Below are 22536 nucleotides of genomic sequence, written 5' to 3'. Positions count from 1 at the left end.
AAAACTTTTTCAGTCCGTAAACAGCTTCATAAATTTCGAATTTCTCTCCAACTTTCTAATCATTTTTCGGGCGAACTTTTCAGAACCAATTGACTTTATCAACTCGACGGCTATCTCCTCGAAAACGTTCAGCAATCAATTTATCGACACGACGCCCCGGGAAAAAAGGGATAACGTTCGAAATAAATACGAAGTGGGTCCATTATCGTTTCTCGTTCGACTTAGTCAAACCGACACTTTGGCTCCTTTACCTTGCATGTTAATATCTTCGACGGGGGCCTTCATGATCTTCTTCTTCATCTCGTTGTGGAGATCAATTTTGTGCTTGGCACCGCTGACGTCGTCGGCGAAGTCGTTACGTGCTAGGTCCTCTTGGAGATCGTCGAGTCTGTCCAGGAGGTCGGCAGCTTGCCAGGCGAATTCCTCCACAGCCAACCGTGTTTCGAGCCACGTCGCGTGATCATATGACAGGGAACCGTCCAGGTCCGAAGTCAGTTGGGAACTGTCAATTATTTTGGACAAGGCTTCTATACTTATCATATTTGTCTGAAAAATTAAACAAATTGAATTAATAACAATGGAGCAAATGGGGATTTAAATAAATGTTTAATTAAAGTATTACCTATGCATTTTTATTGCAATGTGCCATTTCTGGTGGGACATTTGCATTAATTTGCATTTACATGACGGACGATTAAAAACAGTAAAATATTTTTTCCCGGCCTCCATAAAACGCAGTGTCGTGTCTGGGTGCAGTTTTAAAGCATACACGCCCGCATATATATAATAATGACAGTGCGGGGGTTGGAGTAACCTACCTCGAATTTGTACTTGTGTGATCCTAAGGACGTTCTTTGTTTCTGCCAAAAGTTATCCGGTTTGACAATGAGCGCTTGGTGGACCGCTCCAGGTGGAAAGTGTTCGTGTAAGGCCTTCAGTATGGGTTTGACTGTAGACCAAGTTGCTCCCCTCATATCAACCAATACTGTGAATCCTAATCCTCTAGCCTCATCGCTAAAAATTAATAAAATTGTTAATTATTTGGCAACAATACAAATAGCTATTTAAGTTTTAAATAAGCCTGGTTTATTATGTCTACATAATTTGCTTACGGCGCAATCAAAATTAATGTTTATTAGCCATTTCAGTAGTAATAACAGAGGTAATTTACATCCAGAAGTTGTGCATATTTATACAGACTACAAACTAGTTTGCATTTATTTAATATAGTTAAGTGGTGCTTCAGTGCGGTGTACGAGATGTTTTTCAGGATGAAGCTGATACCCTTGACAGTTTCATAAAGTGCGCCTGGTTTTTTACGTCTCAAATAGAGCTTTTAATTCACAATAAGATAAAGTAGAAGAGCTATAAATCTAATTAAAAGTATAATGTAAAAATTTTATTTTTGTTTAAGAGTTTTAAAATACATAATTGCAACCATAAATTAGAATTCATACTGTTAAAAAGTACTTTTACTTAAAGTAGTTAAACTTTCAGAAATAAAGAAGTAAATTAAATGACACACGCGAACTCCCAAGACCAAGACTAACATGAAGTTTTTTAACGTAGTTTTTAACATACAACAAACAAAAAACTACAATAATAACTTCTACAATAAATCTGAAAGTTCATTAAACAGTAGTACGTATATTCAACTTCACCCACATTATTATCACAACTTAACATCTTTAATTTAAAATTAGCATACATACAACCATTCATTGTAAGTAATTATAATTAATTTTTCAAGTTAATAAGCAGTAAATTAAAGTGCCAACAAAAGCATTATTTACCGAGAAACTTTATTATTATTGCGTTATATAAAAAAGTCACAAAATAGTAGAAAATTCTCTAGTTAAGACCGACTTGGTTTATGTTTATGGGACTAGACTTTGCCGGGAAGATTTATTTTGGTGTGGGGTACGTTAAAACGGAATTTCCTTCCCGAATCTAAGCTGAATAATGACTGGAATTTATGCTGCTAATGCACCAGAAAATAATTCCAGTCCACCCTTCATTAAGCGATATTTATGGAATCAATTCCCATAAAATAGTTTTATTGTGATGCCGGTGCGAAAATAAATTGCGTTACAAAGTTCCGTTTTAAATTAGTTTAAACCAGGTAAAACCTTAGTGTTATCACTGTAATAAAGAGTCTGTTGGGTGTTCATAGTGTAATTAAACGGTTTATTGATCGTTTCATGTCGAATCGATATTAAGACGCCCCTAAAGCCAGACAAAAACATAGAAATTCGGTGATAAATTAAGTGAAATGACGGGCACACCAAGAGTTACCATTGTAATCTAGATTCAGATATTGGAATTGTTTCCAGATACGAGGTGATAACAGTAAACGTGGTCTGCGAACTTGGATTAGTTTTTACATTTGTAAAGTACCTTTACATTAGAACTTTTTCGGTTAGGTGGAAGGTGAAACCAATTTTTTTTTGCTGAAATCTATCCGTGTTTTATGTGTTTGAATCGACACAAATAACAAATGGCCATCAAATGTTCGTCGAATCCTATTTTCAGCGATTTTTACGGCTGTTTTACTTTATGAATACATTAAACTCAGACGACGATCCCCTTTTTGTGTTTTCGATCGCCATAATTCATACAACACACCGGTAAAAAGCGATTTAAAAGAATTTTACACAAATCCCAGCGAATTTGTACCAGGACGAACGAAAAAAAATTCATAAATGTCCCTATGAATTATTACAAAAAATCCAAATATTTTTTAAGTTTGAAAATGTATATATTGCGCATTCACCATTATTAAACATAACTTTTTTAGTAAGATTTTTATCAAATTTTACATTTTTGTGTCATTGGAGTTACAATTTCAGATTAATTTTATTCCTTGAATATGCTTAATACAATGTTTTTAAGACATTTTACTAATTTATCATGTTACAAATATGTGCATTCACCATTATTTGACTATTTCACCACATAAGTGACATTTTTAACAATTTCTTTGTTACTTTCAGATATTTTAAAAATATTTTATAATTATTTGAATATTTAATTTAAAATTAGTATTTCTAAATTATATTTTTCAAAATTTATAAAAAAATTATTAATTATTATAATTAAAAATTAAAGAATTTTTTTCCAATTTGGCCAATTGTTTTAAACATAAATTTGTAAATAAAAATTTGCAGAAATAATATTCTTTTTTTATTTTAATATTTTCATTAATTTTAATTATTTTAATTATAATAATTGTAGAAGTAATTTGATTATTTTTCAATTTTGAATTTTTTATTTTTAAAATTAATTTTCAACATTATTCATACAATTTTAAAAATATTCATACAATTTTTTTAATTCTAATAAATTCTTTCTTTCAATTTTTTTAAGTTTATTTTTAGAATCTTTGTTTTATAATACTTTCTAAATACCTTAATCTAATTTATATTCATTTTCCAGAATTTCAAGTAATTGTTAATTTTAAGTTGTAGTATTTTTATAAATTATATATTTTCATGTTAAAATTAATTTATTGAATGTTCTCTGAATATTTTTAAATTTTGTTTTAAAAATTCTCTTATTCTTATTTCTAAATATAATAATGCATTGAATTGAATTCATTTTTCATCAAATTTCTAACAGGAACATTATTTTTAAATTTTAATATTTTAAATTCACTTTTAAACTTTTATAATTCTTCATCAAACTGTGTAACATTTTCAATAATTTTAAACACTTTCTTTACAAAAACGGGATTAAACCCTGCAATTAATCTGGCCCAGCCATTTATCAAGGGATTCAAATTATCCCATTGAGCTCCGACATTGAAAAATTCGAATAAAAAATGCACACAAAGAACGCGCATTACAAAGTTCCGAATTAATCTTCGTCAGCAATTATTTTTAATTCGCAGCTCAATAAGTTGAACGGGACGCAAACCGCACACGTCCATTTAATATTAAACATCGACGTGGCGAAACCCGCTTACCGTAATTAACTAGTAATTTTAGTTTCGTGAATTCGTATCGACGACACGACTCATGTGAAAACCGTCGAAACTTAATTAATGTAACGCAAACAGAGCCTAATTGACATTAGTAATCTACATGTAGATACCACTTTAGTTCATCCCCAACAACTACAATGCGCGACGCCTAAAGCAATTTACACCAGACTGATCTTGATTAGTTTGTTTCGTTTGGGATTAACGTCTTTAAATTTAACGAAATTACGCGAACCGCACAATTAATTAATTAAAAATTCACCTAATTTTCGCGAGGCAACCACGACACCCCTGCGAAAGTATTCCGGACGAGAGTTATGATTAAGCTGACGTTGGAAAGGTGGCTGTTTATAAGTTAATTGAAAGTTGGCGATGAAACTTAAATGGAGTTTTCCCGGTCGTAATGAACGAAAGTCACGTGCTCTCGGTGAATTATAATGCAAGTTCGAAATGCGGCGACGTTTAATTCGATGCCGTAAACACACCTGTTCGGGTCGTATTGAAGCTGGTTGATGTGGTGCATAAAGTGGTCAACCTGCGGTTTTCAAGTGGGTCGCCCAACGATTTATTCTCAATGTGTGGTTAGACCAACCATGAAGGAGTTTTTCAATTTCAAAATAATTTAATTGAAAATTAATACGATAATTTGGAATTAAAATTGATATTTTTTAATTAATACTCAATAAAGTGTATCTAATTATAATTTCAATATATTATCTGCAAACCATTTATTTCAATCGGAAAGTATTATTAAATTTATTTCTCTTGAAGAAAATATAGCCCCTCACATTTAAATTTCAATATATACAGGGTGTTTCATAACTTATCTGAAAATTTTTAACCAGATATGCACTGCGTCTCCAGGAACAGTAGCAAAGCGGAAAGTTGGAACTAGTGCGAGGAAATTGGATAAGGCGGGTCCAAGTTTGCTTGCAAGTCAATGGAGAAAACATTAAACAGCTTTTCTAGAGTAAGGATTGTTACAAACTATAACATTATTTTTTCGGGTTTTCTGTACTTTCTTGTTTTTTTTTAAGAAATCGACTTATTATTTAAACGTGCATATCCGGTTAAAAAATTTCGGACAGTTGTGAAATACCCTGTATATGCAATGTAAATATATAAAAGGAATCAGAAAAATGAATCACAAAACATTTGAAACTCTATTCTCAAATTTCTCAGACAATTAAAAATTTTGTGAAAAAAAATTGAGTTACACTCTAAATAAACCCGTTGAAAAATATTAAATCACGATACTAAATTGTGATAAGAGCAAAATTGTGAAAAGAAAATATTGTTAAAAAATTGATTAAAACGAAATGTATTCCTAAACAAAAGATAACACATAATTTAGAAGCTGTTATTCAATCAAATTTTTATGAATATTTTCAAAATTTATGTCTTAAATGAAAAAAATTAAAATATTTATTAAAAAACTATTAAATTAAAAATTAAAATTGAATATATGGATTTTGCCATATGAAACTGAAGAGGTCATCTTTGCAGATCATTTTTTAAATGATTCGAATTCGATTCGAATAGAAGAAGTTCAATATAATAAACTTTTTCTCGTCCTATTTTCTACGCCTGAATATAATTTAAAAAATTGAGTTACATTTTAAATAAACCCGTTGAAAAATATTAAATCACGATACTAAATTGTGATAAGAGTAAAATTGTGAAAAGAAAATATTGTTAAAAAATTGATTAAAACGAAATATATTCCTAAACAAAAGATAATACATAAATTAGAAGTTGTTATTCTATCAAATTTTTATGAATATTTTCAAAATTTATGTCTTAAATGAAAAAATTTAAAATATTTATTAAAAAACTGGTAAATTATAAATTAAAAATGAATATATGGATTTTGCCATATGGAACTGAAGATGTCATTTTTGGAGAACATTTTTTAAACGATTCGAATAGAAGAAGTTCAATATAATAAACTTTTTCTCGTCCTATTTTCTACGCCTCAATTTAATAAAAAAATTGAGTTACATTTTAAATAAACCCGTTGAAAAATATTAAATCACGATACTAAATTGTGATAAGAGCAAAATTGTGAAAAGAAAATATTGTCAAAAAATTGATTAAAAAGAAATATATTCATAAACAAAAGATAATAAATAATTTAGAAGCTGTTATTCTATCAAATTTTTATGAATATTTTCAAAATTTATGTCTTAAATGAAAGAAATTAAAATATTCATTAAAAACTATTAAATTAAAAATTAAAATTAAATATATGGATTTTGCCATATGGAACTGAAGAGATCATCTTTGGGGATCATTTTTTAAACCATTCGAATTCGATTCGAATAGAACTTCAACATAATAAACTTTTTCTCGTCCTATTTTCTACGCCTAAATATAATAAAAAAAATTGAATTACATTTTAAATAAACCCGTTGAAAAATATTAAATCACGATACTAAATTGTGATAAGAGCAAAATTTGTTAAAAGAAAATATTGTCAAAAAATTGATTAAAAAGAAATATATTCCTAAACAAAAGATAACACATAATTTAGAAGCTGTTATTCTATCAAATTTTTATGAATATTTTCAAAAATTATGTCTTAAATGAAAATATTTAAAATATTTATTAAAAAACTATTAAATTAAAATTTAAAATTGAATATATGGATTTTGCCATATGGAACTGAAGAGGTCATCTTGGAGATCATTTTTTAAACGATTCGAATTCGATTCGAATAGAAGAAGTTCAATGTAATTAACTTTTTCTCGTCCTATTTTCTACGTCTGAATATAATAAAAAAAAAATTGAGTTACATTTTAAATAAACCCGTTGAAAAATATTAAATCACGATACCAAATTGTGATAAGAGCAAAATTGTGAAAAGAAAATATTGTTAAAATATTGATTAAAACGAAATATATTCTTAAACAAAAGATAACACATAATTGAAGCTGTTATTCTATCAAATTTTTATGAATATTTTCAAAATTTATATCTTAAATGAAAAAAATAAAGATATTTATTAAAAAACTATTAAATTAAAAATTAAAATTGAATATATGGATTTTGCCATATGGAACTGAAGATGTCCATTTTGGAGAACATTTTTTCGATACGAATTCGATTCGAATAGAAGTTCAATAAAATAAACTTTTTCTCGTCCTATTTTCTACACTTGAATATTATTAAAAACTATTAAGCCTTTCATATCCTTTGCACAATAAAATGAGCTCTGAGAACTGGATCAATTTTTCTCTATCTAGTCAAAAATACTCCTTTACGCCATCCTATGTACTTAATTTTAATATAAATTAAAAATATATTGGTCAAAATTAGCTTAAATATTATTTCAATTAAAATTACAAAAATATCTATATCTACTAGTACTTAACTTCTATTAGTATTTAACTTCAATATGTATAATACCATAAAATCATATTCATATTTATTCAATAACTATGAAATTTAATAAACAGTTACAATGTTAATTAAACAAAGGATAAAATTAAACATAGACAAATATATATTTTAGTATAGTCAGTTTACCATATTAATAATCAAAATAACGTTTCAAAATCAATAAAATAAACTAACATACAAACTCATACTCGTACATATGTAGAAGTTGACTGTTATGTACTTTAAAAATTTATTCATACAGAACTCATTTTAACACACAATCAGAACTGAGTCATTGGGTTATTTGTTCCGCATCAAAATAAACAACCAAAACCTTCAAGGTAACAGTAACGATGTACTGTCGACAATGCCAAAAACACAAATTGAAACCGGGACGCGGTGCACAGCACCACCCCCTGCCCTCATTTTTGCAAACCCGGTTGTTTATCGCCGGAAATAAATTTAGCCGATATTCATGCGATCCGCGGAAGAAGCAACCGGCAATACGAAACGAAAAAGAAGAAAAGACGTTCATGGCGGCGAGCAAGGCGATTTTTTCGCAGGTCGTCATTGAATTTGAAATCTCGTCGTGGCGCCAGCCCGCCGATTTCCCGACGCGGATGGATGCTGCGGCTCAGACATTCAGTCGACATTGGAAAATATCCAAATAGTAAATTACATATTTCTATATTTCTATGTTTGGACAAAGATATGTTCTGTTCACAGTAGGCAAGAAAAGCAACTAATATATTTTAGTATATTTCAAGGTTCACATTTATAACTTCCAATATGTCATGAAATTTTAATCCTATCTATACTATTTTTAAATATCAGAATTTAAATCAATTTGATTTTTTTTTTGTAGTTTAAATTTTAGAATCCATTGCTTCAAATCATTCTTTCTAACTCAAATATGAACAATGAACATTTTTAATAAAGTTGCACAAATAACTTTCTATAGTTATGTAATTATCGCCAATTATAAATAAGATCATCTAGAAATAAACCCATTAATTGATGAGGAACATTTTAAAATTTTTTGAAATTTTTTACTTTCATTTATAATACATTAAAAAGAAACTATTTTTTAGTTACTTGAATTTCTAACACATTTGCATCAGTGTAATCTATACATATAAATAATATTGGAGTGTCTGTTTGTAATATTGAAATAACCGTTTTTTACTACATGCATATGAATATAAAAACGGTACATACACCAAAATAACATTTTTTACAATTTTTGTCTGTTTGTCTGTCTGTCTGCTTGTTCCGGCTAATCCCTGAAATGGCTGGACCGATTTTAACGGGACTTTTATTGTAATAAGGAGTAACTTAGGCTACTTTTATTTTAGAAAAATTATTTTATTTTAGAAAAATACAGTAATGTTGCAATATCCAAGTACTGTCCAGTACCACGCGTAGCTCAGGCGCAGCTCACGCGCATGCCACCACTGGGCCGTGACGTCCTATGGAAAATGATCGTATGGATTTTGATCATCTGGAAAATGATCGTATGAATTTTAATCGTATGGATTTTGATCGCATGGAAAATGATCATATGAATTTTAATCGTATGGAAAATGATCGTAGTAAATTTTTATATTTTTCATACTGAATGTATATATATTTCTTTAAGGCTACCACTCGTAATTGTAGCAATTAATGCACCCAAGAAATTTCGAAATTATGGCTCATTAGTACTTACTACTCAAACGGGAAATTTTCTTCGAAACTAAATTGTTTGAGAGGGCCGAAATTTCTTCCAATTTTGCTTTTACAAGAAATTTATTTCACAATAATTTTCACATGAAATTTTTACAATTAAAAATTTTTTGGTTATAGAAGTGAAATAAACAGCTTGTTTAGAATAAAAATAATAATATTATTAAAAAATATTTTATTTTAATGTTTTTAAAATTTTTATGTTCATAATATTTTGTGAAAAAAAATGTGAATAAATATTTATAGAAATATTTAAAAATCATAATAAGAATATTAGGAAAAAAAAGGAAAAAAGTAAAATAAGTATTTGATTTTTTTTGTAGTTTAAATTTTAGAATACTTTGCTTCAAATCATTCTTTCTAACTCAAATATGAACAATGAACATTTTTAATAAAGTTCCACAAATAGTTATGTAATTATCGACAATTATAAATAAGTTCATCTATAAAGATAAACTCACTAATTGATGAGGAACATTTTACAATTTTTTGAAATTTTTTTTTTTTCATTTATAATACATTTAAAAACACTATTTTTTAGTTACTTGAATTTCTAACACATTTGCATCAATGTAAATTAGAATAAAACTAATAATATAATTAAAAAAACAGTTTTTAAAATTTTTTTGTTCATAATATTTTGTTTAAAAAAATTTGAATAAATATTTATAGAAATATTTAAAAATCATAATAAGAATAATAGGAAATAATTAAAAAAGGAAAAAATAAAAATAGGTATATATTTTTTTAATTTTGCATATGTTTTTGTTTTAAAAATGTAATTTTTGTACATTTTATTGATTTAATTTTTTACAGACATTTCGTTTTAAACTAACAACAACAAACTTAAAATAACATCCAGGATGTTTACTAATTTTTGTAAAATTTAAAAAAAATTTAAAGGTAGTTTAATTCAGTTTTGGAGTTTTTATATATTTTTAATTAATTTTGTTTTTAAAAATTATTTTTCAAAACTTCAAAAAAATATTACATCTCAAAGATACTTAATTCCCTTAATAATCTATTAATAATCTAGTCGAAACCGCAGAACTTGATAAACAGTCGTTGGTAGCTATTTAGGAATGTCCGAAATGTTTGGTCAGTTATGCGGTTCGCGATGCACGAAATCCGATATCATTCTTTTACGAACTGATGATTCCCTGCTTAATTCAATTCCATTTACAAGCCATTATGCCGCCGATTGTTTCGGTCACGCTTTCTTAAAAACCGTGTTTGTAAACAGGAACAGTGGCAATTGTCCCATTAACGGATCCTTCTAGAACACAACCAACTGTCGACACAATGGAGTACACAGAACGTGCTTCAAATTTTTCAGGTTAAGGTCACGACAATAACGTCCTGAGTCACCCGGAATCGTATTACGGACCTAAAAAGGGATAATTTGGCCGAAGTTTCCGACATAATGCGATACATATCAAATATAAATTGAGTGGGCATCTTTCTTTTAGTCTCTCGAGTTTCAATCAGTCCAATAAACTGGGAAAAAAGGTCGTCATTATCGATCTCACCGTTGCAGACTCCCAGTTTTGGCGGTGCTATTTGCTGAAACGGTCGAACGAGACGAAATTGTTAAATATAAATTTCATGTTCGTGGAAATTGTTTTACCCATAACGATCGACAGCGTTTGTTAATTTAACAGACAGGAAACACATTTTAAAATTGGTTCACTCGAATTAAAAACTCGAATTGCCGATTCAATTCATCCGGGTATTATACAAGATTCGGGAACGTGGAATTATATTTAGAATATTGTCCGGAATACCGTTCGTCCGTACACACACGGCGAATGCAAAACGTACGATAAATTGCAGCGAATTTAATTTCCTGAAAGGGTCCTTTGTCCCGCGTGAGAGCATTCAGTCTTCTCTCGCACGTCTAATAATATTCCATTATCGCCGGTAACGGATTAAAATGGGAAATGGAATTCCCGCGAACGTCGTGGGGGTAAAAAAATTAAATTTTATTGCGAGGAAATTTCATCCAATTTTCAGTTTCAATAACCGATACAACGTCATTTTTATTCGACGAATACAACTACTTTAAATTTAACAAGAAAATTACGTATTGATCCGAAGCAATCACCGCTTCCCGGAGGACCGGAACTGATTCTCGGATTGTTGAGGTCACGGATGCAGCTGGACCGGGGTCAATTCCTGAGTCTCGACCAAAAAATTATTCGGATTTCAATTCGTGCCAAAACGGTGCCTTTGTTGTGAGGCGTCGATTGGAAGTTTCGTCGCGCTTCGCCGTTTCATTCATCAATCAAAATTTGCATTAATTGCCAAACGAAAGGCTTGCACAACTCAATTAAGGGCAACAATTTCGCAGGCGGCGGCGCACTTGAATCGAATTAAACAGAAGGACTGGCGCAATAAAGTGGACGAGGCAAAAAAGCCCGAATCAGAGCTCGTCGTCAATTAAATTCGGTCTGCGTTTATGAGATTAATAAATTTCCAACTCAATTAGGAATATCTCCATGAAGATTTATTTCTGGAATTACTTTTATAGAGTTACAAATTTTTATCTGTTTAAAAGGCATATACATATAACAAACTGCACTCAAAGTATCATAATAATTTCACGACCCACTACAAAGCAATTAAATTCCTATATCAATACAATTAAGTTTTTTGCCCCAATAGAATTATGGACCTAATGGAAGCGAGTTAGTTAACAGATAACCATTAGGAGAGCACAGAACGACCTTTAATTAACTGTATATTCTATTACACCGTTGATTAAACCCTCATCAACTCCTATTCATCTCCCATTGCAATTTTTTTGGGCCAGCAAAACGTCCCCCGCTAATTCCTACGTTCGATTAATCGTTCGCAGCTTATAATTACCAACTTTTGCCCAGTATAATCGAGAGACGACCTATAAACAAACTTGGGCAATATTTTCCATCAGGCCTGTATTAATCAACCCCGAATGGGATATTAATTAGTTTCATGGTCGCAAGGGGCATAAGATATTTAAATTGAATTCAGGAAGTTTTACCAAAGCCGTGTGAATTCCTACAGGAAATCTTCGCAGAGGATGCGAGATAACCATGAATTTATTCGTCTGTTCACGTCCATGAGAATCCGAAATTCGATACGGTTTTATTTATATCTGTTACAGAACGCATTTTTAAATTCTCTTATTTGCATCTCAAATAACAATATTATTCTGAATTATTGAATATCATAGTCAGTGTATTTTCTCAGTATTTAAATATTATGTTACGACTAGCTTTTATTTAATATTATGTATGTAAGTGTAAGCTTAGTTGCCTATTAATAAAAGAAGAAAAGTGGTGCCATCTATAAAGGAGTAGATGATGTTAATATAGAGGAAGTGATACTTACTTGGGTAACGACATAAGGTACTGGAGTAGTCGACGGTAGTCTTCAGGTTTGGCGCGTTCACGGCGGGGACTGGCCGGGAACGACAGGACCGGTCCGCCCCGCCTGTCCCGACCGCCGGAGAGGATCACGAGCCGCTCCTGGAGCAGCGGCATCAGTTCGAGCGCTCTTTGTCCATCCATTTTTTGAACTACTGCAAATAAATAAAACATACTGATTGAATTCAATAATTCCGGACACGGAATAAAACATAAGGGGGGGGGAAAGGGTAGATAATTGTCATTAATACATGGACAGAGGCGTTGTGTAAAGGTCAAAGGTCTCAGGTTCGATTTTCCACCCTCCTGCAATTTTAATTCAAAACGCCAGTTTTAAAACCAGTCCGCGCTCACGCTCCGTTTCGTGCCCACACGCGAATCGGCCGCGACGAAGAAGTGCCTAACAAGGTAACAAGGTTGACAGCTGTTACCAGTTATGAACAACTGCAGCCGCACGTCTGGCAACGCGCGCCTCTGACACCTCGTAAATGAAAAATTCCGGTCGGGCGACGTCTTCTCCGGGTCTCGCCGATTTATCGTTTCGCCCGCCTGGGACGATGTGAACGAATCGAAAGGTTAGACAAAGGCTGGGATGTTAATTGACGACTTCGGACGAAGCTGCAGGTTAATTCCTACATGTGTCGCTTCGTTGGTAAATGTTTTCGTAACATTTTACGGTTTCTGTATGTTCACACCAGATTCGCATCTGGTTGAATGCAACGATAAATATTTAAGCGAAACTGTTTACACTGCTAAGACAATTTTTGTGCGACGTGACGAAAACGCCGGCAAATTGACTGCCGATCGGGGCGATTAAATGCCCCAGCCTGGGACGGATGAGCAACTTGCTCCACGGTAATTTACATTCCGTCTAATCGTCCAGGAAAATAATTACACGTATCAAATTGGTTATCGATCATATCGCAATTTAATTTTAATACGTTAATCTACGTCCGATGTTGAACTTGAAGGATAATTTTTAATTTGTTGAGAGTTGAGGTAATTATTGGTAATCCGTGGTACTACGGTGACAACTGTCGACATGGTTATATCTACGTTTTATAACTTTCATCGGCAAATCAGATCGACGTCAATTCAGCTGTCGGCAGCATATAATAATCATCCAATCACGTATACAACAGTGAAATGCCGTAATTTCCTTTGAAATGCTGAATTATTTACCCTCTTTGACGCGTCGTTTCAATAAGTTTCTGTTTCATCAATTATACCGCAAACTTGCTATTATTATAATCCGAGCGTGAATCATAAATAAATCGAAGTTCGTAGATATATATCGTTATGTATATTATTAAATGTATATTAAAATAAAGGTCGCAATTGAATAAATATAGATTTACGAACTTACACTGATATACCACGATTTTAATAGTATATATTAAATATATAATATTTATAACATAATAATTAAGAAAATTTATTAAATATATATAGATAGCGATATTATTTTTAAATTTGTGAAATATTTAAATGTAATTAACTTTAAAATGGTTTATTTTAATTTAAATGAATAGATTGATTTTAATAGTCGTATTAAAGAAATAATAGAAATAATATCATGGTATTTATATCAATATATACAAAATTCGTGATACATATTCAGTTATCAACTTTACAGGGATGTAACATTTTTTAATAGTTATTATATTAAGTGAATAACAAAATTCGTGAAATAACCAATTTAAAAAGAATTTAGCAAGATCTTAATAGTTGTTATATCCAATAAATATCAAAATAAATGTCAAAATTCGTGATATATACCGTATTATAAATTAGGTTTATTAACGTTTTATTAGATTTTTGACTAAATGAAAAATAGAAATATATATCGTGATATTTATATTAAGGGGGTTTTAGCAAGATTTTAATGGTTTTATTAAACAGATATCAAAATAAATATCAAAATTCGTAATATATATCGCATTATCAATTTTAAAGAGGTCTATCAATGTTTTATTAGATTTTTGACTAAACAAAAAGATGAAATATATATTGCGATATCAATATTAAATTAAATATCAAAGTTCAGGATATATATTGAATTACCAACTTTAAAAGGGTTTTAGCAACATTTTAAATTGTTGTTATATTAAATAAATATCAAAATTCGGGATATATATTGAATTACCTATTTTAAAGAGGTTTACTAATGTTTTATTAGAATTTTGACTAAGTGAAAAGCAGAAATATTTATCGAGATATTTATATTAAAATAAATATAAAAATACGGGGTATATATATCGAATTATTAACGTTTTATTAGATTTTTGACAAAATGAAAAGGAGAAAAATATATCGCGATATTTATATTAGATTAAACATCAAAGTATGAGATGTATATCGAGTTACCAACTTTAAAGGTGTTTTACTAAAATTTTAATGGTTGTTATATTAAACAAATATCAAAATAAATATCAAAATTCGTGATATATATCGAATTATCAATATTAAAGAGGTCTATCAATGTTTTATTAGATTTTTGACTAAACAAAAAGATGAAATATATATTGCGATATCAATATTAAATTAAATATCAAAGTTCAGGATATATATTGAATTACCAACTTTAAAAGGGTTTTAGCAACATTTTAAATTGTTGTTATATTAAATAAATATCAAAATTCGGGATATATATTGAATTACCTATTTTAAAGAGGTTTACTAATGTTTTATTAGAATTTTGACTAAGTGAAAAGCAGAAATATTTATCGAGATATTTATATTAAAATAAATATCAAAATACGGGATATATATATATATCGAATTATTAACGTTTTATTAGATTTTTGACAAAATGAAAAGGAGAAAAATATATCGCGATATTTATATTAGATTAAACATCAAAGTATGGGATGTATATCGAGTTACCAACTTTAAAGGTGTTTTACTAAAATTTTAATGGTTGTTATATTAAACAAATATCAAAATAAATATCAAAATTCGTGATATATATCGAATTATCAATATTAAAGAGGTTTATCAATGTTTTATTAGATTTTTGACTAAACAAAAAAAAAAGATGAAATATATATTGCGATATCAATATTAAATTAAATATCAAAGTTCAGGATATATATGGAATTACCAACTTTAAAAGGGTTTTAGCAATATTTTAAATTGTTGTTATATTAAATAAATATCAAAATTCGTGATATATATTGAATTACCTATTTTAAAGAGGTTTACTAATGTTTTATTAGAATTTTGACTAAGTGAAAAGCAGAAATATTTATCGAGATATTTATATTAAAATAAATATCAAAAAACGGGATATATATATCGAATTATTAACGTTTTATTAGATTTTTGACAAAATGAAAAGGAGAAAAATATATCGCGATATTTATATTAGATTAAACATCAAAGTATGGGATGTATATCGAGTTACCAGCTTTAAAGGGGTTTTACTAAGATTTTAATGGTTGTTATATTAAATAAATATCAAAATAAATATCAAAATTCGTGATATATATCGAATTATCAATATTAAAGAGGTCTATCAATGTTTTATTAGATTTTTGACTAAACAAAAAGATGAAATATATATTGCGATATCAATATTAAATTAAATATCAAAGTTCAGGATATATATTGAATTACCAACTTTAAAAGGGTTTTAGCAACATTTTAATAGTTGGTATATTAAATAAATATCAAAATATGGGATACGTATCGAATTAGCAACTTTAAAAAGGGTCTCATCAAAATTTTAATAGTTGATATATTATACAAATATTAAAATAAATATCAAAATTCGTGATATATATCGAATTACCTATTTTAAAGAGGTTTACTAATGTTTCATTACTATTTTGGCTAAATTAAAAGCAGAAATATTTATCGAGATATTTATATTAAAATAAATATCAAAATTTCTAACTTTAAAATATTTTGGCAAAATTTTTATAGTTGTTATATCATATAAATATTAATAGAAATATCAATGTCCGTGATATATATCGAAATAACAATTTTAAAGATTTTTTTGGGACAAAGAGGGGAAGATTTTATTGATATTTTATAAGATTTTATACTAAACAAATATTTATATTAAAATAAATGTCAAAATTCGTGATATATATCGAGTTACTTACTTTAAAGGCTTTTTTTATTGAAATTTTTGTCGAAATGTAGTACTTGCTGTATTTAGTTAATAACATCCGGTTTTATTTAAATATTCTTTGGATGTTATGTAAGTATAATAGAGGTATGTTCAATAAGTATCATGATGTTTACAATCGCTGAAATAAATAAGTGTCACAAAAAAGGATTGTTTTGTCAAGAATTCCAATTCGACATGGAATAAAGATCTAGAACGACAAATTCACCTTCCATTTTATTAGCGACCGACTTGCGTGCCTCCACTCGATTAGCTATTTTTTATGTTTTTAACGGCCCGAAGTAACGGACACTTATTTTACGGGTCTGTAATCGATTGTCGACGAGAAAAGCACAACGACGAATTGTTTTCGGGCACATTCCTACGCTCAATGAACAATTAGTGGCACACGTTTACACAAATTACCGAATGGCATCTGAATATTTAATCGAGCCGGTGCCTTTTTTGTCGTGCCGTATTGTCTTGGCGCCCACACGTTGTCAAGTCGGGTTAATGGACGCGCGTAATTGTGCGAGTATGTAAATTTTAAAATTCGCAATGGTCATTTGAAATTCGTGACCAAGTTTCGAGGCAAATTTAATGTTACACCTCGCATCATCTCGGTTATGACAACACTCCAAACAACTTTTCAAATAACTCTTCCTACTTAGGTTTAATTATTTTCTCAGGAGATACTCCAGCATAAGAGTAAGGAAACGAAACTTCGAGTGTCTTTTATTTGTTGACGTTGCCGGCAATAAAATCCCCGCATCTAATTACTGCTTTATTTGAATATTAAATACCCGTTTGAATATAAAAGTTCGCGTAACTAGGAATAAAAACATCTTGGAGGCAGCCTAATCTGCATATGTCTGCTTATAAAGGAGCAGTAAGTGCTCGATGCTCGGCAATTTGCATCCACTTCAGATAACGCTCCGAATTTGTTAGTTTGTTTTTTTTTGTCGAGTTAATGTTACGCTTTCTCAGGGGATTGTCGCATTAAAACGCTTTTAAATAAATTTGCAGGAGATGACATATAAACGAAACTTAATTTTGTGGAAACATGAGTCAATTATTAATTCAAAAGCATAAAATCGACCCCAATCCACCGTCAACCACAATATTCGTGTCGATTGCCGATGAACGGTGCGTCATTAAATCATACTCGTTGTACGTTATTCCGCCCCGTTTCGTATTTATGCATTCTGAAGGGTCGTTGTCTAGTACAAACTGCATTCTTGTAATCATTTACGACGGCAGTTTCCCCTCCATTTGTGGGGGAGAGCCCCTTCGTTCGTTCGGTGGTAATCTGTGCGAAAAGTGGTACTTAAACTTCACCCAGTTTGTAAACCGAATAATTTAGAGGATTGCGTTTTACTATAGTGGCACAGTAATTAATCGATTTCCAACAGTAATTATACTGTAACCGTGTGACGTTTCCTTACGAGGATTTTAATGGAATTATCTCCGAGAAGGCGCCGTGCTCTTGTGATGATTCCTAAGTCCCGGATTATCCTTCAGGCAATATAAAAAGCGACTGCACGTTTCGCGGTGCAAACATTTAATTTTGTTCCGTCCGTCGACGTATAAATGGTTTAAAACCGTCCGTCAATTGGATCGTCGCAAAATTTAATAACAGATCAATTTTAAAACGTGATTACGGCAAACTCTGACAGATAAACTTAGTTAGCTCAACTCAATTACCTCGAAACTTCATGCGGATATCCCGGGTAAAATGTCCGTACATTCACTGCAACGAATATTTGTTTTAATTTAAAATATGGCTCTTTGAGGTGGACAAATCAAAATAAGGTGCACGAGTATAATTAGATGCGGAATTGAGAATGTGCTTTGAAGTTTGTCAGCAGGAAGTCGTAAGTTCAATTGCAAAACGTTCCAACACCGAGTGCAACCCAATTTCATTAATAATCAACTTTATCAGGCCGTTCAAAATCAGACGGACTGCTGATCGGGACCCGAACGCAAAATAAAACCACGCCAGGCGCAGCGGGCCCAATAAATCAACGCCAGATCACAACGAAGAATTATTGGCCTCGCGATAATTCTTGAACGTGATTTGTGTATTATTAACACGTAATATAAAATTTGAATGGAGGACATGTACATACTGTATAGGTAGGGCATTTCTTATTCACAATAAATTACACATTTTTGGACTTTTTACACATTTTTTCTGTTTTATTAAATATTTTAAATAGTCAAAAAGAATATAGAAAAATTTTTGTACATACATACGTATACAAATTAAAATTGTCTAATGTTTGAAAAAAAATACATTTTAAAAATTTAATTTTAAATAATATTTCTGTAGTATTAAAATGTAATTTTATTGAATTTATTATTACTAATATTATTATTATCATTTTTAATTATTAATAATCATTTCACTTTTAATGCGGACTGTACACTAATTTTATGAGGAATTTTACTTTGAAGATCCATAATTTGTGAAAAAAATTGTATATTCATATTATATTATAATTGAATTTGTCTAATTAAAACAGAAAATTACTTATAAAAAATACATTAAAAATAATCAATTAGTAATTGAACTTTACTGTTGTGCAGCAAAAAATGTAGGAAGTATTTTGAATGTACTTCACTTTTAATGTGCACTGTATATAACAGTAAACTGTAATTTTGTGGGAACTTATTTTGCTTTGAATAATCACAAAGTGGAATAAAAATTTTTTGATGTACATTAAAAAATTTTAAAAAAAATTAATGGGAAATTTTACTTTGAAGAACCATGATTTCCGAAAAAAAATTGTATATACATACTATTATTGAATTTGTCTAATTGAAACAGAAAATTTCTTAGAAAAAAATACCTCAAAAAATAATAACAATTTGGACCAAGTAATATGTACAGTATAAGTAGTCTGAGTGTTCTTTACTTACTGTAATAAACATACTATACACAACAGTAAAGAAATTATTAAAATTATGTGATGTAAGGAGAACATTTCTTAGAAAAAATAATATACTCGAAAATAAAATAATTTTGAATAAATTTTCTCTGCTGCATAAAATGTAGCAAGTATGTTGAATGTACTTCACTTTTAATATGCACTGTATGTAACAGTAAACACTAATATTGTGGGAACTTATTTTGCTTTGAATAATCATGAAGTGGAATAAAAATTTTTTGATGTACATTAAAAAATTTAAAAAAAAAAAAATTAATGGGAACTGTACACTAATTTTATGGGAAATTTTACTTTGAAGAATCATAATTTCCGAAAAAAAATGTATATACGTATTATTATTGAATTTGTCTAATTAAAACAGAAAATTTCTTAGAAAAAATACATTAAAAAATAATAATAATTTGGAACAAGTAATATGTACAGTGTAAGCAGTCTGAATGTTCTTTACTTACTATAATAAACATACTATACACAACAGTAAAAAATTATTAAAATTATGTGATGTAAGGAGAACATTTCTTAGAAAAAGATAATGTACTTAAGAACAAAATAATTTTGAATAAATTTTCTGTGCAGCATAAAATGTAGGAAGTATTTTGAATGTACTTCGCCTTTAATGTGCACTGTATATAACAGTAAACAGTAATTTTGTGGGAACATATTTTACTTTGAATAATCATAAAGTGGAATAAAAATTTTTAGACATACATTAAAAAATTAAAAAAAAAAAATTAATGGGAACTGTACACTAATTTTATGGGAAATTTTACTTTGAAGAACCATAATTTGCAAAAAAAATTGTATATACATATTATTAATAAATATGTCTAATTAAAACAGAAAATTTCTTAGAAATAAAATACATTAAAAAATATTAATACTTTGGAACAAGTAATATATACAGTGAAGTAGACTGAATGTTCTTTACTTACTGTAATAAACATACTATACACAACAGTAAAAAAATATTAAAATTATGTGATTTAAGGAGAACATTTCTTAGAAAAAAATAATATACTCAAGAATAAAATGATTTTGAATAAATTTTCTGTGCAGCATAAAATGTAGGAAGTAATTTGAATAAACAATAATTTTATGGGAACTTATTTTACTTTTAATAATCATAAAGAGGAACAAAAATTTTTGGACATACATTAAAAAATTTTAAATAATATATCAACAAAATTTTAATTCCAAATTTTAAATGTATTGTACTTATAATAAAAACAGTAAATACCAGTAGAGTACAGTATTTCGTGGGAATCTATTTTATTTCAAAAAATCATTCAACTTTTGGAAAAACATTGGACATTTTTTTATTTAATATAATATTATTTCTTATAAAAAATAATACATTAAGAAAAATTAATTTCGAATAAAAACATATAAGAAAGTTGGATTAAAATTTTGAGATTATGTTGGATTCAAAAAAGCCATGTAATTATCTTTTTTGAATTAATTCTTAACAAATTATAATAACAAGATCAGAACGAACAAGTTGATTTGAAATTGGATATTTGATAACCGACATTTCAAACTGAAACTAGGGATATTTTATGAAAATATGAAAAGTAAATGACGTTCCCTAATTGAATTAATCAAAAATCCCGACCCGCTAATTCTAAAGGAACACCCAATAAGTGCACCGTCAATATTTGGCTTCAGCTAATTGTGCCCGATCAAACGGCCGAACAATCAGGCGACAGTTTAGGTAATTGTCTCCGCAACCGCAATTATCCGTAATAAGGCCGGGAACCCGATTGTGAATATCATAGTAAACCAACACAGTAAATCAAACACACAAACACAGACACACAGTACGAGATTAGCTAAGCACATCCTCATCGAAATTACCGTGGTGTCGCTTGGCGCGACGGGCCGGCGATCCCATGGAGCTGTGCCAGCTGTGGGGCCGGCGCCTCGACGCCCCCCTCGAAGTGTCGGGCGCGAGGTCGAAGCTCATGCGGCTAGAGTGGGCCATCGATGTGGTTCGCTACGTCACCAGCCACTTTATTGCGGTCCCGCATCGATTTCGGTGCACTTGTCCACATCTCGGTTCCCACTTGTTATTGTTTTTCGGGTGTTCTCCACCACTATTGTCCAGATTTCGGGAATCAAAGTGACGCAAATTCGGTTGTGCACGCCCGGCGGATAAACGGGCAAGTTTATTCGGTGCGGGTAACTGAATTTTGTCAATTTGATTTAGTCAGGTTTGGTTAGTTACTGTTCGTGTTCAATTCGGAAATTGATGCAGTTCCTGAATGCAAAGTTTGTTCGTTGCGACTGCTTCTGAATGCACACGTTAACTCGATTATTACTCTGTTTGTCGGTAATCAAATACTGTTAAAACATTTCAATATGATCTTAAACTGAGAGTTGTGTAAATAAAACAGTGTACATTGTATATTGCAAAAGTTGGAACAAGGAAAGTTATTATTGGTATAGTAGATTACAAAGCAATAAGACAATTTCCTCAGTAAAACATAGTATAACAAAACTTGACCGACAAATGTATAGTAAATTTTCCGGAGCACTTTAAACTTTCCATAACTTCATTACGTACAACTTAGTTGTTTAATTTAAACTTATTGTTAGTTTCATGTTTCCAGCTATAATTATTGCAATATGCATTATCTGTTCACTACTATATTGCAAACTTTCTTTAATTTCCATGAAAAACGTTTATAACTAAACTTTTACCAGCATGAAATTTTATAATTTACAATTTACAAAGAAAAATTGAATATGTCAATTAATAATATTTTACATTTCAAATAAATTTGATCAATTATTCTTCCCTCATTTTGGTTCACTGGTACATTTTTAGGAAGAAAATATTATAAAGTAACACTAAATGTATTTTTATTAATCAAATTTTAAATCTGGACTTATATCCAAAAACCCTCAAAAGTCCTTTTAATAATGTTTGTTTTCAAAACGAAAAACTTTGATCTTATTATTAATATTATATTTATT

At 29.7% G+C, this 22536-nt stretch overlaps 1 protein-coding gene across 6 annotated transcripts in view; it reads right to left on the bottom strand.

The window, feature by feature from the left end:
- LOC109600730 (triple functional domain protein) overlaps positions 1-22536 on the bottom strand; it is a 242410-nt gene that overhangs the window by 155346 nt on the left and 64528 nt on the right. For 5 of the 6 annotated variants that reach the window (XM_049962870.1, XM_049962865.1, XM_049962868.1 and 2 more), the window contains 3 exons: positions 12458-12647; positions 819-1014; positions 252-546 (listed from right to left, as the gene is read on the bottom strand). In XM_049962870.1, the coding sequence (XP_049818827.1) occupies positions 252-546; positions 819-1014; positions 12458-12636 (670 nt within the window). In that variant the 5' untranslated portion in view covers positions 12637-12647. The remainder of the gene's footprint in view (positions 1-251; positions 547-818; positions 1015-12457; positions 12648-22536) is intronic. The other variant, XM_049962866.1, reaches the window with a different exon arrangement.

Source organism: Aethina tumida, chromosome 2 (genome assembly GCF_024364675.1).
Source record: "Aethina tumida isolate Nest 87 chromosome 2, icAetTumi1.1, whole genome shotgun sequence".
NCBI classification, from domain to species: Eukaryota; Metazoa; Arthropoda; class Insecta; order Coleoptera; family Nitidulidae; genus Aethina; species Aethina tumida.
The sequence above is the reverse complement of the archived record's forward strand: the minus strand, read 5'-3'. Positions and strand labels throughout refer to the sequence as shown.